The sequence below is a fragment of the Balaenoptera physalus genome (assembly GCF_965194825.1).
Source record: "Balaenoptera physalus genome assembly, chromosome: 1".
Classification (NCBI taxonomy): domain Eukaryota; kingdom Metazoa; phylum Chordata; class Mammalia; order Artiodactyla; family Balaenopteridae; genus Balaenoptera; species Balaenoptera physalus.
Window position 1 is genome coordinate 128,561,007 of NC_138882.1, and position 23,697 is coordinate 128,584,703.

Consider the following 23,697-nt stretch of genomic DNA (forward strand, 5'->3'; position numbering starts at 1 on the left):
GAAAAGATGCAATTAGATTGAAAAAAAGTCTTATTTGTTTGTTTAAAATTGACATAAGGACTAAAATTATTCTTAAGCTAATCTAGTTCTAAATACTACCAAGATAACATTATTTTACTCTTTCAATGACAACTAGCCCAATTTGAATTTTAAAGACAAACCCATAAAATGCAGTAATTTATTATCCACTGCTCTGCAGTTCTCAGATAAATAATAATGCCCAAAAAGTTATCAGGAGCACAAAATAATTCAATCCCATTAATATCTGTTGACCAACTAATGATTAATTCATGCAACTCAATCTTCTATCTGAATCACAGCAAGATTTTTAATTGCAGGAATGATTAAATCAGACTTTTAAAATGAACCAATTTTTTAAAACTATCTGGAAATGTGGGCAAACATAAATTAACTCAATTCATAAATATCATTTAAATAAGCCCTTTTATTCATGAATTAATCAACAAATATTTACTCAGCATCTTACAATATACCAGGACTGTGCTATGAAAATGAAAATGAAAATCTTATATAATTCTATTCAATAAGCATATATCAAATGTCTTTCATTTATCAAGAAGCACCAGGTATACAGAGGATACAGATCTTGCTTCCCTCAAGAGTGTACTAATAGTAAAGACAAATATACAAATAATGTATTACAAATAATTACAGTATAGTGTGATAAATACAGTAATGTAAGTATGTACTAAGTACTAACATAAGAGCAAGAGGTAATTAACTTTGTCTTGAGGGACAAACACTATTAATCACCTAAAATGCAAAAGAACTTTAAAATAAAGCTATAGGCTTGGGGATGTAGAAAGCTAGAAAGTGTCACTTCCAACCTTCCAAAAACAAAAAAGCCAAATGACAGATTCTCAGTTTTTTTGAACCCATCAGAATGCAGAAGTTGGACGGTAATCAACTGGCCCCAAAACTAAGGAGACACAGGTTTTCACCTGGAGAGATAAGACATGAACACTGACATGCAGGAACAAGGCCTATCAGGATATCAGTAAGAAGAGTTCAGCTAGCATGGTTGGTAAATTGGTGGAGACTGAGAGTGTACTGGTGAAAGAGGGTGAATCACCCTTCCCAGGGGGGCACGTGTGGTGCAAATATAGGGGTAATTCACACTTTTTGGACGTTTTTATCTTCATGAATCCCACCAAGCACGCACAGAAAAGACTGCAAGAGTCCTAAGAAAGTCTCCCTAATGGTGAACTGCGGAAGGGAAACAGGAATTTTTGTTGAGGGACATGAACTGCATCAGTACCCTTCTCTTTTGTCCCCCAAAAGGAAAAAAAGCCTTAAACTATGGGATGCAATTTTAACTTTAGAGAGAAATTTATACCATTAAATGTTTATATTAAGAAAAAAAGAAAGGTGTTGAAACCATAATCTGAGTTTTGACCTTAAAAAAGAAGACCAAATCCAATCTAAAGCAAGCAGAAAATTTGGAAGTAATGAAGACTACACAGAAATCAATGAAATGGAAAACCAACTCAATAAAATCAAGAGTTATTTGGGTTTTTTAATTTTTAATTTTTTATTGTTTTGGCTGCGCTGCGCAGCTTGCAGGATCTTAGTTCCCTGACCAGGGATCAAACCCAGGCCTTGGACAGTGGAAGTTCAGAGTTCCAACCACGGGACCGCCAGGGAATTCCTGGTTTTGTTTTGTTTTGTTTAATTTATTTTATTTATTTAGTCTTGGCTGTGTTGGGTTTTTGTTGCCGTGCACGGGCTTTCTCTAGTTGTGGTGAGTGGGGGCTACTCTGCCTTGTGCGCAAGCTTCTCATTGCAGTAGTTTCTCTTGTTGTGGAGCACGGGCTCTAGGCGCACGGGCTTCCGCAGTTGTGGCATGTGGCCTCAATAGTTGTGGCTCATGGGCTCTAGAGCGCAGGCTCAGTAGTTGTGGCGCACAGGCTTAGTTGCTCCGTGGCATGTGGGATCTTCCCAGACCAGGGCTTGAACCCATGTCCCCTGCATTGGCGGGGTTATTCTTAACCACTGTGCCACCAGGGAAGCCCCTAGGGTTTTTTTAAATAAATAAAACTGATAAACCTCTAGTCAGTCTGATCAAAAAGAAAGGGAGAAAGAAAAGATACATATTACCAAAATCAGAAATGAAAGAAGGGCCACCACTACAGACCTCACAGATATGAAAGGATAAAAAAAAATGATTACTATGAACAACTCTATGCCCATAAATTCAACAAGTTAGATAAAATGGACTAATTCCTTGAAAGAGAGAAACCATCAAATTTACTCAGGAAGGCGCTTCCCTGGTGGCACAGTGGTAGGAATCCGCCTGCCAATTCAGGGGACAAGGGTTCAATCCCTGGTCCGGGAAGATCCCACATGCTGCGGAGCTACTAAGCCCATGCCACAACTACTGAGCCTGTGCTCTAGAGCCCGCGAGCCACAACTACTGAGCCCGTGTGCCACAACTACTGAAGCCCACGCGCCTAGAGCCCGTGCTCTGCAACAAGGGAAGCCACCGCAATGAGAAGCCCGTGCACTGCAACAAAGAGTAGCCCCCACTTGCCGCAACTAGAGAAAGCCTGCGCGCAGCAACGAAGACCCAATGCAGCCAAAAATAAATAAATTTGGAAAAAAAAAATTTACTCAAGAAGAAATAGATAGCATGAATATTTACATACCTACTAAAGAAACTGAACATGTAGTTAAAATCTTCTAACAAAGCAAATTATAAGCCAAATTCGACCAAGTATTCAAGGAAGAAATATCAAACCCTACAAAGAGGGAACACTTCCCAATCTTTTTACAAACCCAGCATTACTATTAACATCAAAACCGAAGACATTACAAAAACAAAAACAAAAACAAACCTACAGACCAACATTGATAGATGCAGAAATCCTTCATAAAATATTAACAAATCAAACCCAGCAATATATAAAAAGAATAATATATATGACCAAATGGTGTATATCCTAGGAATTCAAATCTGGTTCAACATTCAAAAACTAATCAATACACTTCACCATAATAACAAACTAAAGAAGAAAAGCCATAATATAATCTCTCTCTCTCTCTCTCTCTCTCTCTCTCTCTATATATATATATATATATATATATTTTTTTTTTTTTTTTAAATGTTTAACCCCACTTCTGGACTGGGTTTTTTTTTTTTAATTTATTTATTTATTTATTTATTTTTGGCTGTGTTGGGTCTTCGTTTCTGTGCAAGGGCTTTCTCTAGTTGTGGCGAGTGGGGGCCACTCTTCATCACGGTGCGCGGGCCTCTCACTGTCGCGGCCTCTCTTGTTGCGGAGCACAGGCTCCAGACGCGCAGGCTCAGTAGTTGTGGCTCACGGGCCTAGTTGCTCCGCGGCATGTGGGATCCTCCCAGACCAGGGCTCGAACCCGTGTCCCCTGCATTGGCAGGCAGATCTCAACCACTGCACCACCAGGGAAGCCCAAATCTCAATATATTAAAAAAGAAGTATCAATATGAACTCATGTTTTGCTTTTTCTTTTTAATATATACAGATAGACAAATTCAGAAATATAGTTGTGTATAAATACACTGATCAGTATGCATTCACACATATCCTAGTTCTGTCTCCTAAGAGGGCCTAGAAATAGCAACATCCCAGTAGCAATGCACACACCTTGCATCCAGATCTTAGTTTCTAATTGCCAGAGACTAAAGAGAACTAAATATGGAGACTAAAGAGAGCCAAAGCTCCCCAGAAAAGTGGGTAATTCCAGGATTGAGTCAGAGAAAATACAAAATGAACCCGGAGAGGAAAAAAAAAAAGGAGGGCATGTCAGGCATGTCAAAAGATACAGGAGCCAACCTGAAAGAGCTTCCAAAGCCAAATATGGAACAATTTGAGAAACAAAATAAATAACAATAGTATTAGATTATAAACCAAAGAACAAAATAAATACCCAAACTGATATAAATCAATAATTGAATAAATTAACAAAAGGGGAAGAAGGGACAACTCTCCCTTACAGAATAATTTTAAACAATGAGTGTAGAAGGAATGAAGGAAATAGAAAATCACCAATAAACTCTATGGTAATAACTGCTTAAGGCAAGATTCACTACTAAGTGCTAAAATTAGGGGACAGGGACTTCCCTGGTGGCACAGTATTTAAGAATCTGCCTGCCAATGCAGGGGACACGGGTTCAATCCCCGGTCCAGGAAGATCCCACATGCCACGGAGCAACTAAGCCCGTGCGCCACAACTACTGAGCCCGCATGCAACAAGTACTGAGGTGCGTGTGCCACAACTACTGAAGCCCACGGGCCTAGAGCCCGAGCTCCGAAACAAGAGAAGCCACCACAATGAGAAGCCTGTGCACCGCAAAGAAGAGTAGCCCCTGCTCACTGCAACTAGAGAAAGCCAGTGCACAGCCAACGGAGACCCAATGCAGCCAGAAATAAATAAATAAATAAAATTTATTAAAAAAATAAAATAAAATTAGGGGACAAAAGTTTAAGGAGAAACAATATATTTGCATAGTCTCAAAGCACCTACCTCCAAATTTATTTACAAAGAGAAAAAACAGCAGAAAAACTTTAATCAAGTGATCAAGGTTAAACATCACCTGTAAAAGACATATACACATCATCATGTATCCCCTGATACAATGCACTGTGTCAAAAATGAATAATCTCAATGCAATCTTGAGAAAACATCAGACAAATTCAATTGAGGGACAGTCTATAAAATACCTAATTTGTACTCTTCCAAAGTGTCAAGCATAAAAGGCAAGGAAAGATTGAAGGAACTGTCACAGATTGAAGAAGACTAAGGAGACTTAACAACTAAAAACAATGTGGAAAAAGCAATGAAATTTAAGTAATTACATAAAAAAAAAAATTGGGTTGGCCAAAAAGTTCGTTCAGTTTCCCCATAAGATTGCTCTAGTAGCACCTATCTTCAACTTCATGTGAAACAATTTTGTTAGACTGAATTGTGACAGCTGCCAATCAATGTTATACCACACAGGAAATAGCCGACATACTCAAAATATCCAAATCAAGTGCTGAAAATCATTTGCACCAGCTTGGTTATGTTAATCACTTTGATGTTTGGGTACCACGTAAGTTAAGCGGAAAAAAACCTTCTTGACTGTATTTCCGCATGCGAATCTCTACTTAAACATAACAAAAATGTTCAGTTTTTAAAACAAATTGTGATGGATGATGAAAAGTGGATACTGTACAATAATGTGAAACAGAAGAGATTGTGGGGCAAGCGAAATGAAACACCACCAAACACACCAAAGGCTGGTCTTGATCCAAAGAAGGTGATGCTGTGTATATGGTGGGATTGGAAGGGGGTTCTCTATTATGAGCTCCTTCCGGAAAACCAAACGATTAATTCTAACAAGTACTGCTCCCAGTTAGACCAACTGAAAGCAGCACTCAATGAAAAGCATCCAGAATTAGTCAACAGAAAACACAAAATCTTCCATCAGGATAACGCAAGACCGCATGTTTCTCTGATGACCAGACAAAAGCTGTTACCGCTTGGCGGGAAGTTCTGATTCATCCACCATATTCACCAGACATTGCACCTTTGGATTTCCATTTATTTTGGTCTTTACAAAATTCTCTAATGAAAAAATTTCACTTCCCTGGAAGACTGTAAAAGGCACCTGTAACAGTTCTTTGCTCAATAAGATAAAAAGTTTTGGCAAGATGGAATCATGAAGTTGCCTGAAAAATGGCAGAAGGTAGTGGAACAAAACGGTGAATATGTTGTTCAATAAAGTTCGTGGTGAAAATGAAAAACGTGTCTTTTATTTTTACTTAAAAACCAAAGGAACTTTTTGGCCAACCCAATAAAGTCTACAGTTTTTAGTTAAGAATATTATGCCAATGTTAATTTCTTAGTTTTAGTGATTATACTAGAGTTATGATAGATGTATACATTAAGGAAAATTGGGTGAACAGTATATGGAAATTCTCTGTACAATCTTTACAACTTTGATAAGTAAAATTCTTTCCAAAAAAAAAGAGATAAAGCTCTGACAGACCTTGTTAAGAGGATGAAAAAACATGCTACAGACTGGGAGAAAATATTGATATTTGTAAACCACCTATCTGACAAAGGACTTGTTTATAGAATTCATAAAGAACTCTTGAAATTCAACAGTAAGAAAACAATCCAATTAGAAAATAGGCAAAGGACATGAAGAGACATTTCATTTCACAGAAGATGATACACGGATGGCATAGACACACACACACACATACACACAAAAAAAGATGTTCAACATCATCAATCAATAGAGAAATGTTAATTAAATCTACTGTGACATATAACACACCTATTAGAACGGCTAAAAAAAAATTTTTTAGTGACAATATCAAATGCTGGTGAGGATATGAAGACTACTTCTCATATATAGTTGTTGGAAATTTAAAATGGGACAACCATTCTGGAAAATAATTTGGCAATTTCTTTAAACACTAAACATCCACTTACCATATGACCCAGTAATCATATTCCTGAGCATATATCCCAGAAAAATAAAAACTTATGCCCACACCAAACCTGTACACAAATGTTCATAGCAGCTTATTTATAATAATCAAAACTGGAAACAGCCAAAATGTCCCTCAATAAATGAATGTTAACAAACTGTGGTACATCCATATACAGACTACGGAATACCACAATAAAAAGGAACAAATTACTGAACCTCTCTGTACTATTTTTGCAACCCCCTGTGAATCTATAAGTACTTAAAATTTTTAGAAAATAAAGCTGTATCAACACAGCTGCTAATCCCAGTTAATTCAAACCAATGAAATTTTGGAAGGATTTTATGATTGGGTTGTTTTCCTTCGCACAACTATTCAATTAAACTGAACTGGGAATTCCCTGGCAGTCCAGTGGTTAAGACTGTGATTTCGCTGCCGAGGGCCTGGGTTCGATCCCTGGTTGGGGAACTAAGATTCCACAGGCCGTGCGGTGCAGCCAAAAAATAATAAATAAATAAAAATCTTTAAAGAACTGAATTGACCCATGGTGCACAGTTTGTTGTCTTTAAATATCATTTTACACTAAAGGGTTTTTCTTGGAGAAGTGGCTGATTCCAGGTATGGGGCATGAAAAGTATGAGAGAAGCCTGTAACATCTTCTCATACCAGATAGCAAGGAGGCTGTCAACAGAGTTGTATCTAAAGCACAAACAGGCCAACTTGAATAGGCTCTCACTGGCCAAAATGAGTTCATTTGAGCATAAATAAGGATAAATAATGTAATGGTTTAATATATCATATATAATTAAATCTGTGAGATCAAAATGATCTTTTTTTAAACCCTCCTTGATCAGCTCTGACGAATACTAAAGAACCATCTCATTATTTTACAATCTGGTCAATAAAAAGGAAAGAAGCAATTATTCTGCCATTTCTATGCAAACTGCACCAAGGTACCCAAGTACTGACAGAAAGTTTCTCTTCATTGATATACTTTAGCTAATAAATTAAGAAGGAAATATAGAACGGTGTCACCATTTTACAACCTCTTGAATTAGCAGATCCAGTAATAATTATCAAAGACTGCCAACATCACAAAGAGTCAACCAGATATTATGTACTTCCTATAACTTAGCTTTACCAACAAACTGAATCTAATTGATACTCCAATCTAATTCAATTCATAGAAAAATACAGTGGAGAGAATATAATTAGGATTATCCTGTCACAATAAAGAACACGGTTTCTTCCACAGAGAAAATAAAAGCAAAGCAAAAAAAAAAAACAAAAACGATATGGGGGAAACTACAGATTAAAAGAGATCTAAGAGTTGACAGATATCTAAGAGATTTAAAAGATACCTCAATTCCATCAAACAAAACAAAGACAAACAAAAAATACTCATAGGACAACAGGAGAAATTAAACACGGACTGGATACTGATAATATTAAGGAATTACTATTGTATGGAAGGATGTAATGTTATTGTGGTGGTTCTATTTTAAGAGATGAGATATAAAATGAAACAGTTACAGATGAAATAATATGATGTATCGATTTGCCTCAAATGAATCCAGTGAGGGGCTTCCCTGGTGGCGCAGTGGTTGAGAATCTGCCTGCCAATGCAGGGGACATGGGTTCAAGCCCTGGTCTGGGAAGATCCCACATGCCGCGGAGCGACTAGGCCTGTGAGCCACAATTGCTGAGCCTGCGCATCTGGAGCCTGTGCTCCGCAACAAGAGAGGCCGCAATAGTGAGAGGCCTGCGCACCACGATGAAGAGTGGCCCCCACTTGCCGCAACTAGAGAAAGCCCTCGCACAGAAACGAAGACCCAACACAGCCATAAATAAATAAATAAATAAAATTTTAAAAAAATAAAATAAAATAAAGCAAATAATTTAAAAAAAACAAAAACAAAAAACAAATGTATCGGAGAGGTGGGCAATAAATATTAAGAATGCAGTGAAGGATGGAGGAGGAAATGGATAGGAAAACAGAGGAAACAAGACAGCCCATGCACACTCTACTCAATACTCTGTCATGACTTGTATGGAAAAGAATCTAAAGAAGAGTGGATATATGTATAGGTATAACTGATTCACTTTGCTGTATACCTGAAAGTAACACAACATTATAAATCAACTATACGCCAATAAAAATTTAAAAAAAGAAAAAAGGAAAAAAATGATTGCCCATGCATTGCTATCTGTTGAGGCTGTGTGTCAGGTATATGGGGGTTCATTAAACTATTCAATTTTGTATATGTTTAAAATTTTCTATAATAAAACTATTTGTAAAAATAAAAATTGAATTAACATAAACTTTAAACTATAATGTAATAGTAGAATAAAAACAACTATTCATTACCATTTAAAACCACATGATCATCTGTGTAGAAAAACCCTATGAAACTTATAAAAAGCTACCAGAATAACTGAGTTTAATAAAGCTATAAGATATAATATCAATATACAAGTCTATTTTCATATACTAGTAATAAATAACTGGAAATTGAAATTTTAAAAATACCATTTACAGTAGCATCATAAAATATGAAATACTTAAGGATAAATCCGACAAAAGATGTGAAAGACATGCATCCTGAAAACTAGCAAACACTGCTGAGGTTCAAGAAAGAAAACCTAAATATATGGAAAGACGTAACACATTTATAGGTTGAAAGACTCAAAGATGTCAACTGTCCCCAAATTGATCTATAGATTCAATACAATCCCAATGACAATCCTAGCCAGATTTTTTTTTTTTTTGGTAAAAACTGATACTTGATTTCTAATTTTCATATAGAGGGAATTCCCTGGTTGTCCAATGGTTAGAACGCCACGCTTTCACTGCTGAGGGCGTGGGTACAATCCCTGGTCAGGGAACTAAGATCCTACAAGATGCACAGTGCAGCCAAAAAAAATAAAATTCATATGGAAATGAAAAGAATCAAGAATAGTCCAAACAATTTTGAAAAAGAAAAACAAAGTTGGAAGACTAACCTTACTTGATTTTGAGACTTACTATAAAGCTACAATAAACAAAACACTGTCGTATTGACACAAAGAGACAAACAGATCAATGCAACAAGAGAGAGAGTACAGAAATAGACCCACACGTATACAGATGACTGATTTTTGGCAAAGGTACAAAAAGGCAGTCCAGTGGAAAAAGAGTAGTCTTTTCAACAACTAGTGCCAGGGTGGGAGGGAGGCTCAAGAGGGAGGGGATGTGGGGATGTATGTATACGTATAGCTGATTCACTTTGTTATACAGCAGAAACTAACACAACAATGTAAAGCAATTATACTCAAATAAAGATATTAAAAAAAAAAAAAAAAACTAGTGCTGGAAAAAACTGAGTATCCATATACAATAAAATGGAATTTCAATCTATGTTTCACACCGTACACAACAATTAACTAATGGATCACAGACTTAAACACAAAACCTAAAACTATAAAGGTTCCAGAAAAAGCATAGGAAAAAAATCTTTGTGATCTTTGATTAGACAAATATTTCTCTGAGATGACACCAAAAACCTGACCCAGTTTTTAAAAGAAGTTGACAAACTGGACTTCAGAATTTAAAACTTCTGCTCTTTAAAAGGCACTGTTAAGAGAATGAAAAGACAATCCACGAATTAGGAGAAAATAGCTGCCAATCATCTATCTAACAAAGGAATTGTGTAAAGGGTATATAAAGAATTCTCCAAACTTAATAAGAAAACAAAAAACCCGATTTAAAAATGGGCAAAATATGGAGATATATGTATATGTATAGCTGATTCAATTTGTTATAAAGCAGAAACTAACACACCATTGTAAAGCAGTTATACTCCAATAAAGATGTTAAAAATAAATAAATAAATTTTAAAAAATGGGCAAAAGCTTTGAACAGACACATCAACAAAGATAAACAGATAGCAAATAAGCACATGAAAACACATTCAACATTACTGGTCATTAGGGAAATGCAAATTAAAACCACAATGAGATTCCACTACACACCTATTTTAGAATGGCAGAAATTAAAAAGACTGGCCATACCAATGGTATAACCACTTTGGAAGAAGTCTGGCATTTTCTTAAAAAATTAAACATATACCTACTTATGATCCAGTCATTCCTCTCCTAAGTATTTACCCAAGGAAATGAAACCGTATGTTCATACAAAGACTAGTACAGAAATGTTCTTAGCAGCTTTATTTATAATTAAAAAAAAAAAAAAAGAAAAAACAGGAAACCCAAAAGTCCATTGCAGATGGATAGCTGAACAAACTGTGATATATCCATACAATGGAATACTGTTCAGTAATAAAAAAAGGACTACTGATACATGCAACAACATGCATATATTTCAAAATAATTAGGCTGAGTGAAAAAAAGCCAGACAAAAGGAAGTACATACTGTATGATTCCATTTATACAAAATTCTAGAAAATGCAAACTAATCTATAGTGACAAAAAGCAGATCAGTGCTTGCCTGGGGAAAAGTGGGGGAGTGGAGTTGGACAGTAAGATGCAAAGGCAGAGATTACAAAAGGGAATGATAGACTTTTAGAGATCATAGGTATGTTTAGTACCCTGACTGTGGCAAGGATTTCACAGGCATATACACATATATGTTAAAACTTAAATTGTATTCTTTAAATACGTATAGTTTAATGCGTGTCAATTTTACCTCAATAAAGCTGTTTTTGAAAAATAACATCTTCAGGACTTCCCTGGTGGTGCAGTGGTTAAGAATCCGCCTGCCAATGCAGGGCACATGGGTTCAAGCCCTGGTCCGGGAAGATCCCACATGCTGCAGAGCAACTAAGCCCATTCACCACAATTACTGAGCCTGCGCTCTAAAACCCGCAAGCCACAACTACTGAAGCCCGCGTGCCACAACTACTGAAGCCCATGCACCTAGAGCCCGTGCTCCGCAACAAGAGGAGCCACCGCAATGAGAAGCTTGTGCGCTGCAACAAAGGGTAGCCCTTGCTCACCGCAACTAGAGCAAGCCCGCGCACAGCAACGATGACCCAGTGCAGCCAAAAATAAATAATAAATAAATAAATTTTTAAAACTAAATAAATTTAAAAGGATAACATCTTGGTTCTACACATAAATCCAAAATAATTGCTCATTTTCTGGTATACCAGAAATGATTTACTTCCACTTGCCATTAGTATTTGGCCTCAGCGACTGTGATCTAACAAAAATTTAAAACTATTCTTACTCTACTTTTCTTCCAAATCCATTTAAATTCTTCCAAAACTATCATGAAAAATTGGAACATTCCAATGTCGCCTCAGATTTTTTCCCTTCGCAAACTGTAAGAATTATTCTCTTCCGTAATGTCTCTATACAGGAATTGCCAAATATTTGTTTCTTTCCATTTCTATGTTTTACCCTCTGGAACCATAGCTCCAGTGTTCACTGCAACCAAATGAGATTCAGGGAAAAAAAAAAACAAACAAAACAGTTCCTGGAATTTGGATGCTAAACAACCAATAATAAAATAAATTCTAAAAAATAGCACTATTATTAAGAACACCTTACTTCTCATTATATTTTATGAACTGCCTTGACCTCATTACCCCCCCCAAAAATGTTTCTTAGATCAAATATAAAAATTAGTATTTACTGCATAAGCAAATGTAAGATAACAAAATTAAGACCTCAACTAAAGAAAATAATCTATTGGGAGTTCCCTGGTGGACTAGTGGTTAGGGTTCGGCACTTTCACTGCTGTGGCCTGGCTTCAATCCCTCCTTAGGGAACTGAGATCCCATAAGCCATGTGGTGCAGCCAAAAAAAAAGACAAAAAGAAAAAAGAAAGAAAGAAAATAATCTATTAACACAGGCCCAGCCATAACTAAGTGATCACGTGTTCTTAAACTGTCAGTTCTGCTATATCTTAGGGCACTGAAGTTAGAGAACTATTAGGAGACATAAATACAAAATTAAAACTACTGTCAGAAATATAATGTGCTTTTATTAATACGAATTCAAATACAATATAAATCAATTCACTTTTATTAAGATTCAAGTTCTGTGTATATGTTAAATATTATTTTTGCATAAAAGACCCATTACAACTTACAGTCCTAATCTCATGAAAAAAGAAAACTTTCCATGACAAAAATAAGGTAAATTTCCCAGGAAAAGATTTTTATCACAAGTAATCTAGATGACACAAGGTTTGAAAGTCTCTATTACTCCTGCCTATCACTTCTCATTTTGTTACTTCTTTCTTCCCCAGAGGAAAGTCAATTACTTCCTATTATCATTGCCTGGAACACTGAAAATACAGCATCTCAGAATCCCAAACTCTGAGGGGATTTTCGAGGTGATACAGTTCCTTACCTCCAGACAAAATGGAAACCAGACACGTGTCCTATTCATTCAACATGAACTGAGTACCAACTTATGGGCCAAACACTGAGAATACAAAGAAAGGAATAAGACACTGTTCCTGGTGCTCAGAGTTCACAATCCTCTCCACTCCATAACCCGATGCCACTGTTTAATGTTCTTGTCAAGTTTCCCCCGTCATCTAATGTTCTCTGGAGACAGAGAATAGCTATTTAGTCACACACAAGTCTCCTGCTCCAATAACCTATTTCCCTTTATTCAGCATGAAGTTCTAACTAGAACTGAGTTGATCTATTCCTCTAACACAGTACTTAACACACCTTTTTTTTTCTTTGGATGGGGGGACTCTTAAGAGCCTTACTGAAGTTCTAAGCTCAATAATGCCAGGGATTATATCTAGATCTTGTTCACCACTTTATATCAACTGAAACAGAGTAGATACTCAATAAACATAGTTTGAATGAATCTCTTTGATAACTGGAACACACCACATGTCACATGCTAACTGTAACCTTTGGACAAATGAGAATAATATCATCTTCCTCACAGGGTTGTTGTGAAAGGAGATAACATACGTAAAGTTATATCTGACACACAGTACACATTCCAAAAATGTGCGCTCCTATTATTTTAATTAAAAAAAATTTTTTAAACAAACACCTTATTTTGAAATAATTTTATTTTGTTTATTTTTTAAAATCTGCATGCTATTTTATTTCCATTAGAAAAATATTATCTATATAAAATTTGGTCCAGTGTCTTCTCCTTTACCTCTACCATTCAAACTTAAGTACTTTAACTTTACTCAAGTAAAAGCAGAATCATGTATCTGACATGAAAACTAAATATTTCACATCATTAAATTAACCGAATTTAACTGAATTAGGTGTGCTCTTTATTATTTCTCAGGAATAGTAACTCATCTTTCCTACATGTTATTTCCCTTTACTTTTATTTTTCTGAGTAACTAGGTAATGCGTGTCTCTTTTCCCACATCCAGTAATATGAGTGTTACAGAAGTGTGATTTATAACATCAGTAACTAGATTCATCATTAACCTTCAACTCATGTTCAATTCCCCTTATTATATGGTATTTCCATAATAACTTCAGATATTTCAGTCAACCTTACACTTTCCAACAAAGACTGTAAAAATTAAGACATTAATTTAAAAACATTATTAAAATTCCAGACTAAATAACACTGGGCCCACTTAGAGTGATGCTGTCACGAGGTCCTTGGACAGCTACTGCTTCAATCTCAACACGGCCTCCTTTGGGCAAAGCAGCAACCTGGTAAGCAGCTCTTGTAGGAAAACTACTCTGGAAATATTGTTTGCAGATGTCATTGACAGTATTGAAGTCATTTATGTCAGCCAGCAAAACACTTGTTTTTACCACATTCGTGAAGTCACAGCCTGCTGCTTTCAGAATTTCACCCATGTTTGGAAGAGCTTGTTTAGCCTCTTCTGCCACCCCTCCTGGCATAAGCTGTCCTGAAATGCAAATGGTCCTGTCGACTAACACAGCCTGACTGTAGGGACCAATGGCCGCTGGGGCTTTCGCGGTGCTGATCACCTTTCTGATCAAAGACGACATGGTTAATCCTTCTCCCTTGCCGCCCCTCGGAGACAACTACCCTGTATCCTGCTCCTACTCACATCTCACGGGTCTCTGAAATAATTTTAAATTTACAGAAAAGTTGCAAAGATAGTAGAGAAAGTTCCCATATCACTCAGTTTTTCTGATAGTAACATCTTACATAACCATAGTACTCTTGTCAAAACTGTGAAATTAACATTAGTACAATATTAACTAAACTATATTCTTTATTCTGATTTCACCAGTTTTTCCACTAATGTTCTTTTTCTATTCTAAGGCCAACTCAAGATACCACACTACATTTAGACAGATTTTTATTTTTTAAGTGCTTAGTTAATTCTTAGTCTTTTCCACATAACACTCTGAATTTGGAGAATCAACAAAACTATTTAAAGCTATAGAACTGTCTGAACAAGAACTCTAAGCTTTTCCTTGGTCTTTTCTTTGTCCTTTGATGCTATTCAAACTATAGCCTACTCTCTTAGTACAGGGCCAACAAACTTTTTTGGGAAAGGCCAGGTAAATTATTTTAGGCTTGTGGAACATATGGTCTCTATTGCAACCACTGAACACTGCTGTTGTAGCACAAAAACAGTCACAGATAATACATTAACAAATGAGCATGGCTGTGTTCCAATAAAACTTTACTTGTAAAAACAGGCAGCGGCCTGGATTTGGCCCATAGCCTGTAGGTTGCTGACCCACCTTAGTGCATTTCATAACATGGAATGAGTTTTGGATACTCAGTACCATGACTGAGAGTAGAGGATGTATCCTTAAGTTTACTTGCAATGATTCTTTATATTATTTTTAAAAAAATATTCCATGGAACAATGTGGACAATAGTCCTGGCCTCAGAAAATTATTCTTAGTATTGAAAAGCAGGTTGTACAGTAGAATCAGTGTGGACAAAACACACAACAATAATTGGCAAAAATCCCAAAGCTTTGGGGAGTGCAAAACAATACTATCCTTATGGAAGGAAATTTAGCAACATCTATCAAAATTTAAATACATTTACTCTTTGACCCAGAAATCCAAAGTCTAAAAATGTATCCTATACCTGTACCTATGTGAATTGAAGTATATCAAGCTTATTCATTATAGCATTGTTTGTAATGAACAAGATCAGAAACAACCCAAATGGCCATATACAGAAACATCATGTAGCTGCAGGAATAAAAACAAAAACAAAAACAAAAAACTACATTTATTAATATGGAAAAATCTCCAGGAAATGTTTTAAGTATAAAAAAAGCAAGAACATAAGTAGTATGCTACCTTCTATAAGAAAGAGGAGAAAATAAGAATATATAATTGGGACTTCCCTGGTGGCGCAGTGGTTAAGAATCCGCCTGCCAATGCAGGGGACACGGGTTCGAGCCCTGGTCTGGGAAAATCTCACATGCGGCAGAGCAACTAAGCCCATGCACCACAACTACGGAGCCGGCACTCCCAGGGCCTGTGCTCTGCAACAAGAGAAGCCACCACAATGAGAAGCCCATGCACAACGAAGAGTAGCCCCTGCTTGCTGCAACTGGAGAAAGCCCACACACAGCAATGAAGACCCAACGCAGCCAAAAATAAATAAATAAATATTTTTTAAAAAACAGAATATAGGACCTCCCTGGTGGTCCAGTGGTTAAGAATCCGCCTTCCAATGCAGGGGACCCGGGTTTGATCCCTGGTTGGGGAACTAAGATCCCACATGCCGTGGGGCAACTAAGCCTACGCGCCACAACTGCTGAGCCCGCATGCTCTGGAGCCCACAAACCACAACTAGAGAGAAGCCCACACGCCACAACTAAGACCCAACGCAGCTGAAGAAAAGAAGGAAAGAAGGAAGGGAGGGAGGGAGGGAGGAAGGAAGGAAGGAAGGAAGGAAGGAAAATATAATTGCTTTTGCTGGTATCTGAATTAAGAAACCTTGAAAGATATTCAAGTAATCTAAACGGTTACCTATAGAAGTGGATAGGGATTGAGAGAAAAATCTCCACATATGTACATGTCTCTGTGTGTGTGTGTGTGTGTGTGTGTGTGTGTGTGTGTGTGTAGTTTTGGTTTTTGAACCACGTAAATGTATTAGCTATTCAAATAATAAATTTTAAAGAATAATATTACTTTAGAATCATTGTAAGGATTAAAGAGTTTGTAAATGTAACCAATATAAAATCTCTAACACAGTGTTTTACACACAGTGGGTGCTGCTATGTCCTGTTGCTGGTCTTTTTAAATGTCATCCAAATGGTGTAATAACATAAACGAATAAAAGAATAAATACCAAACACTTAGACTCAATATTTTCATCTCTAGGAATCTACCTTAATAAAAATCTAAAAATTGGACAAAGATTTATATATAAATAATGAACTGCTGAAATAACCCAAAAACTCAAAAATAGAGAAATATTCAATAAACTATAGTACACCTATATTTATAAAGCATTTTTAATGACAGAGAAAATGCTCAAAATATACAACTTTATAATCTCAAATGAGGGGGACAGAGCGGTGAGGGTGGGGAGTGAGGGATTGGGAAGCAGAGAGATATATGCAGAAATAAAAGACCTAAGTAAAGTACAGCCAATAAACTTTTATAGAGGGGTTGTTGGCAATTTTTATTTTCTATTTAATTCTTTTCTGTATTTTTCAAATTTACTTTTAATCATGTAATCCTAAAAAGGAAAAGAAAGAAAGAAAAAAAGAGAAAATGGATTTCGGGATCAAAGAAATGCAAGTTCAAATCCCATATTTTATACGCAATTTTAGACAAGTTAATTAAGCTGTTAAAAAGCTGCCAGATTTGTAAAATGGAGATGATACAGAAATTCCAGGATTATTTTAAGGATTAGAGACATTATATGTAAAAAAGACCTAACTAATGTCTTAAACATAGTGGATACTAACTAGTATTATTCTCATACATCTTATCTGTGTAACATCCTCGCCTATATAAAATTATACTAGGGGACTTCCCCAGCAGTCCAGTGGTTAAGACTCCACACTTCCACTGAACGGGGCATGGATCCAATCCGCAGGGATCTAAGATGGGGGAACTAAGGTGGGGCAACTGGTTGGGAAACTAAGATCCCACATGCTGTGCGGCATGGCAAAAAAAAGAAAAAGAGAGAGAAAAATAAAATAAAATTATACTATATTTTATCAATCTAAGGTACTATTCCTTTTAAGATGCAAGCAACTTTTAGAAATGTTGAAGTGTGAAAAATGATCATCTTAGATTTGATGAAATTCAGTGTTTAAGTTTAGTGAAATAAATGCTACTTTCCATATGTATCTTTTTATTTACTACAATGGAGTGTAAACTGCATTAGAAGCAGATATTAAAAATAACAGGATGGGGGGTTCCCTGGTGGCGCAGTGGTTGGGAATCTGCCTGCCTATGCAGGGAACACGGGTTTGAGCCCTGGCCTGGGAAGATCCCACATGCCGCAGAGCGGCTAGGCCCGTGAGCCACGACTACTGAGCCTGCGCGTCTGGAGCCTGTGCTCCGCAATGGAGAGGCCGCGACAGTGAGAGACCCGCGCACCGCGATGAAGAGTGGCCCCCGCTCGCCGGAACTGCAGAAAGCCCTCGCACAGAAACGAAGACCCAACACACCCAAAAATAAATAAATAAATTTAAAAAAAAAAAAAAAAAAAAAAAATAACAGGATGGGACTTCCCTGGTGACACAGTAGTTAAGAATCTGCCTGCCAATGCAGGGGGACACGAGTTCGAGCCCTGGTCCGGGAAGATCCCACATGCCGCGGAGCAACTAAGCCCATGAGCCACAACTACTGAGCCTGCACTCTGAAGCCCGCGAGCCACAACTACTGAGCCCACGCGCCACAACTACTAAAGCCCGCAGGCCTAGAGCCCGTGCTCCGCAACAAGAGAAGCCACTGCAATGAGAAGCCCACGCACCACAACGAAGAGTAGCCCCTGCTCGCAGCAACTAGAGAAAGCCTGTGTGCAGCAACAAAGACCCAACACAGCCAAATAAATAAATAAACTAATAAATAATAAATAAATAAATAAAATAAAAGGATTGGGGGCACTTTCCTGGTGGCACAGTGGTTAAGAATCCGCCTGCCAATGCAGGGAACACAGGTTCGAGCCCTGGTCCGGGAAGATCCCACATGCCGCAGAGCAACTAAGCCCGTGCACCACAACTACTGAGCCTGCGCTCTAGAGCCCACGAGCCACAACTACTGAGCCTGCATGCCACAACTACTGAAGCCCGCAGGCCTAGAGCCCGTGCTCCACAACAAGAGAAGCCACCTCAATGAGAAGCCCACACACCACAACGAAGAGTAGCCCCTGCTCGCAGCAACTAGAGAAAGCCCGTGTGCAGCAACAAAGACCCAACGCAGCCAAAAAAATAAATAAATAAAATTTTTTAAAAAATATAAAAAAATAAAAGAATTGGGAATTCCCTGGCAGTCCAGTGCTTAGGACTCAGTGCTTTCACTGCTGGGGCCTAAGTTCAGTCCCTGGTCGGGGAACTAGGATCCTGCAGGCCGTGCAGCTTCTATGTTTCTATGTAAGATACACGAATGGATAGTAAGCATGTGAAAAGATGCTCAATATGACTAATTAGGGAAATGCAAATCAAAACCACGATGAAATACCAACTCACTACCATGAGAGTGGCTACTATTAAAAAAACAGAAAACAAGTGTTGGCAAGGATGTAACAAAATTGGAACCCTTGTGCAGTGCTGGTAGAAATAAAAAATGGTGCAACCACTATGGTAAACAGTATGGCAATTCCTCAAAAAATTAAAAATAGAATTACCATATGATGCAGAAATTTCACTTCTGGATATATACCCAAAATAACTGAAAGCAGGAACCTGAATAGTTACTTGTACAGTCATGTTCACAGCAGCATTATTCACAAAAGCCAAAAGGTAGAAGCAACCCAAGTTCCAGCAATGAATGAATAAATAAACAAAATGTGGTATATTCATAAAATCAAATGCTATCCAACTTGGGGAAAAAGAGGGAATTCTGACACATGCTACAACATGGATGAACCTTGAAAACATTTTGCTAAGTGAAATAAGCCAGTCACAAAAAGGCAAATACTATGTAACTCCACTTATGAGGTACCTAGAGTAGTCAAATCAAATCCATAGAGACAGAATAGAGAATGGTGGTGCCAGTAGCTGGTAGGAGGGGGAATAAAGAATTGCTGTTTAGTGGCTCCAGAGTTCCAGTTTTGCAAGAAGAAAAGAGTTCTCAAGATTGGTTGCACAATAGTGTCAATGTACCTAATGCTACTGAACTGCACATTAAAAAATGGTTAAAATGGTAAATTTTATGTTACATATATTTTACCACAATAAAGTTAAAATTAAAGGACTGTAATAGTGAGAACAAGCCTATCTGAATAACATAATTCTCTGAAAATAACTGTAATAGACTGTAAATTCACTTAAGGTAGGAAGATTTTTTTAGTAATACAATCTCCTTTTAAGAGTTATGAATATGATAACAACAAAAGAACATGAAATAAATAAAAACCAAGTAAGTTTTAAACTACTTTAATAAACACATTGAAGCATTTAAAACCCCAAATGAAATTTAAATACTGTAAACACAATACGCTCTGAGCAACAGACTTATTATTCAACTTCGTATTTCTTTTTTTTTTTTTTTTTTTTACCTGGCAGAGAGAATAGTACCAAGACAGAGGAAGATCAAACACTCTTAGTGCTGCTGTCCTCAGGGAAAACTGTGATTCACTTACTGTCTCTTCTGACATGACTCTTCTTCTAATCTTCAGTAAATGAAACAAAAAAATATATTAGCCACAAAGATTTCTGGTTATTCTACAAATGAAAGATACAAATTGAAAATTTAACTCTTTTTAAACAGCTTTATTTTTTGCACTTAATTAGACAGCTTTTTTTTTTTTTGCACACTAACCTGAAGAAAATAACATTCTGAGCCAAATTTACTTGAGCTAAAAGTTTATTAATCACCAAAGTAACCAAAAAGAAAATGAGCTAGATTTCAATTTTGAGTTCAAGTAGTAAATTTTCCTTAGAAAACTGCAGGTTCTAGATTCTCTCTTTTCTGGTTAAATAAATGTTTCAGCTGTTAAACAGTAATTTAAAATATTTTTCTTCCCACTTATTTCCTTCCAATAACAGCATTGGGGGGGAGGGCAAGTACTGAAAGAAATCTGATTGGAATCTTGACTCTAGGAGCTAAGAATGAACCTCAGGGCTCACTGAACTTCAGAACTCATGCATTTATTCTCCTACTGTCCCGTTTTAGAAAAATTTTTATTTTATGTTGGAATATAGTTGATCTTACCATCCCATTTTAAAGCTCTTAAAAGAAATGACATACATGCTATGAAATTTTAATATTGTTTGAATGCCTATTTCTATTGAAACCAAAGAAAGAAACATCAGTTGTCCACAGAGAAGACAGTCATCACTGAGAGAGGCCCTTAAAGGTAGCAGAACGCTGACAGAAACATGATGGTTCAGGGTCTGGGTCTATGCTTTGTAGAGCCAGAAACTCAGTTTTAACAGTGTACCCAGCTGGATACCCACTAAACAAATTCACAGAGTATTGATATAAATTAGTTTACAAATTTGCTCATTTATAATAAGGAAATACACTATCTAGTGAAAGAATACCTTTATATGCTATCAAAACATACCCTTTCTGAAATAAGACATTGTAGGGAGTTGAATTAAGTATAAAAGGCTGTGTGGTGAGCACAAAATTAATGGGCCCTGAGGAATATTTCATACAGGCTGGGAAAGAGCCTGAGAACTGTTTCTGGTGTACAAGAGTAGGCTTCCCCACTAGCCAGAATGTTTAGGCCTACCGAATTCAATACTTCTTTCCCTTGCAGAGTGCTGTACAAACCACCAAAGAGAAAACAAACTACCAACAATCCCTCAGTAAAAACTTATTTGCTATACTTTGTCCTTTATTTCTGCCTATATCTCTGCTCTCTTTTTCTAAACTCTAGTAGACTAATCCCTTCTGTTAATAAGCCCCGTTTTTTTTTTTTTTTTCGGACAACTATCAAAACTACTGATTAAGTAGTAGTTTCCTTTCACATCAAGCACAGTAATACTTCTTAAGGTGGGTTACTGCTACTGACCGTTTACCTTTTCCCTATTAGGGACACTCAAGGAGTATAAACTTAATTCTCCCTTACTCATATTCTAATTAGAATATTTCAGCTCAGTGTAATTAGTTCTAATTGAAGTACATTTATTCTAACCAACAAACTGTGATAGAGACATATTATTCAGAAATACAAAGGAAATCATGAAGAAACAGTTAAACAAGTGAAAAATAGTCTTCTGAGGAATGAGACTAGGGATGTAGGGAGGCTGGGCAGAGAACCATTGTTTTTCATTATAAGTGCTTCTGTAATATTTGATTGTTTAAGTGCCTACATGTACTACTTTTTTGAAATGTTACACAAAAAAAAGGAGGGGAAGCACATTTATCCCACCCCCCCCAAAAAAAAAAAACCCAAAAACCTGACAACTTCATTTAGAGAAACATTTTTAGTAACGAAATAGATTCTGCATCATTAAAGCTATCTGTGCTATTGAATTAAAAATTAAAAAAAAAAAGATACTGAGAGTAATTCACCCAAAGTGATTTTCTCCATAACAGAGTTCCAGATTTTTAAGCAGAGGAGAAAGAAAATAAAGCAATCACTTCAATTTGCTGCAGGGGTTTTCTTAAAAGAATTCTGACAAATGTCTATTTTTGCATTCTAACCACCTCATTCCCTTTCATTTAAAATCACTGAGGAAGTGATTCCAAACTTAATTAATAATTGAATAGCTTTTAAAAACTGGTCATTTCAGTTGCTTTCATAAATATTAATTTTAAAAAACATGAAGGCAGTTTCATGATTATTCGAATTTCGAGAGGGGGGTCTAAAACATCACCAAAAATATTTTACTCTGTAATATTACTCGCTTCTCTCCATTCTAACCACGAGAGCGTTAAAAATAAGTGTCATAAATAGAATTTGTTTCTTAAAACACCCTAAAATTGGACTTTATAATCCAAGCAAGAATGAAAGTCTGAAATATCCACAAAATTTTGATAATCTATATCACCGAACTCTGAGAAGATACTTGAAATACAGCAAAAATGCTTACTTGCAATAATGATAAAATAATAATAAAGGTCTGTGCACGAGCAAGACCTTTTGGAGTCCTCCCTCCAGAAAATAAAAGTTGAACAACTTTATTTACAGAAGGGCTCTAACGCCACAAACCTCCCGATGCTAAATTATTCTCGGAAAGCACCTTCAAGGAAAGCGTAATCTTCCTCATCCAAAAACCACTCCCCGCTCAAACCACTGACATTCTTGCAGGAACTTGTACCACACTAGCTGCCCCTCCCTCAGGCCTCCCTCACCCCCACCGCGCTCTCCTCTGCGGGCTTCCTTTTTCTTTACGAAGAGGACCAGGAAAGGGGCTCCCTCTCGGCTCAGCCGCCCCGACCGACCCTCGCTCCGGCTCCAAGCGGTCACCAGCCCACCCTGATTCAGCGGTCCCGGGCGGGCCTCCCTCCGGCTTTCTGTTCTTCCACCCGCACTCGGAGTCCAGAGGTCGCAGGCTGGCGCTCTTGCCCGCCCAGCAGCCTCTACCCCGTGGCCGCTGCGACCCCACCCGACCCTCCGCCCACCAGCTCCACCAGCGTACCTGGCGCTCCAGGGTAAGTGTAGCATGCCCACGCCTACTTCCCCGCCGCAGCGAGCCGCAGGCTGACCCCCAGGGGCGGAGTCCTTCCGGGGTCAGGAGTGGGAAGGTGGAGAGAAAGTCGCGGGGGCCTCCTAGCCTTTCTGCGTGAGGGGCTACGTGTGAAGCAGCTCCCGCCATTTTTGTTTAGGGTAGAGGCTCTCTCCCTGCCAGATAGATGTAAAATATAGAATGGAAGAATTGCATCCTCTTACAGTGCTGTCAAGAACTAGCATCCTAGTTCGTAACCATTTGAGGGCTCTAGGACCATACTATGAATCTGGTGAAAACTATGGGGCCTTTTCCCCATATGTCATTTAAATATAGTGTTAAAAAAATACACTCACATACTATTAAAAGAAAAAACAGTGTGTGTGTGTGTATATATATATATATATATATATATATATACATATATATGTGTGTGTGTGTATATATATATATATATATACATATATATGTGTGTGTGTATATATATATATATATATATATATATGAGGTTAGATGCCC

The 23,697-nt window shown here is 37.2% G+C and overlaps 1 protein-coding gene and 1 pseudogene across 7 annotated transcripts in view; both read right to left on the reverse strand.

The window, feature by feature from the left end:
* Positions 1-23,262, reverse strand: part of MIGA1 (mitoguardin 1) — a 94,030-nt gene extending 70,768 nt beyond the window's left edge. For 2 of the 6 annotated variants that reach the window (XM_082420132.1, XM_082420131.1), the window contains exons 1-2: positions 23,152-23,260; positions 20,115-20,228 (exon numbers count right to left, since the gene is read on the reverse strand). In XM_082420132.1, coding sequence (XP_082276258.1) covers positions 20,115-20,213 — 99 coding nt within the window. In that variant the 5' untranslated portion in view covers positions 20,214-20,228; positions 23,152-23,260. The other 4 variants (XM_082420133.1, XM_082420130.1, XM_082420129.1 and 1 more) reach the window with 3 other exon arrangements.
* Positions 5-20,206, reverse strand: LOC309641373 (2-iminobutanoate/2-iminopropanoate deaminase pseudogene; annotated as a pseudogene). Its single transcript, XR_014268773.1, has 3 exons — positions 20,115-20,206; positions 15,771-17,120; positions 5-14,451 (listed from the first exon to the last, which is right to left on the reverse strand). The product of XR_014268773.1 is annotated as a 2-iminobutanoate/2-iminopropanoate deaminase pseudogene (transcript).
* Positions 23,263-23,697: the final 435 nt, after the last annotated feature.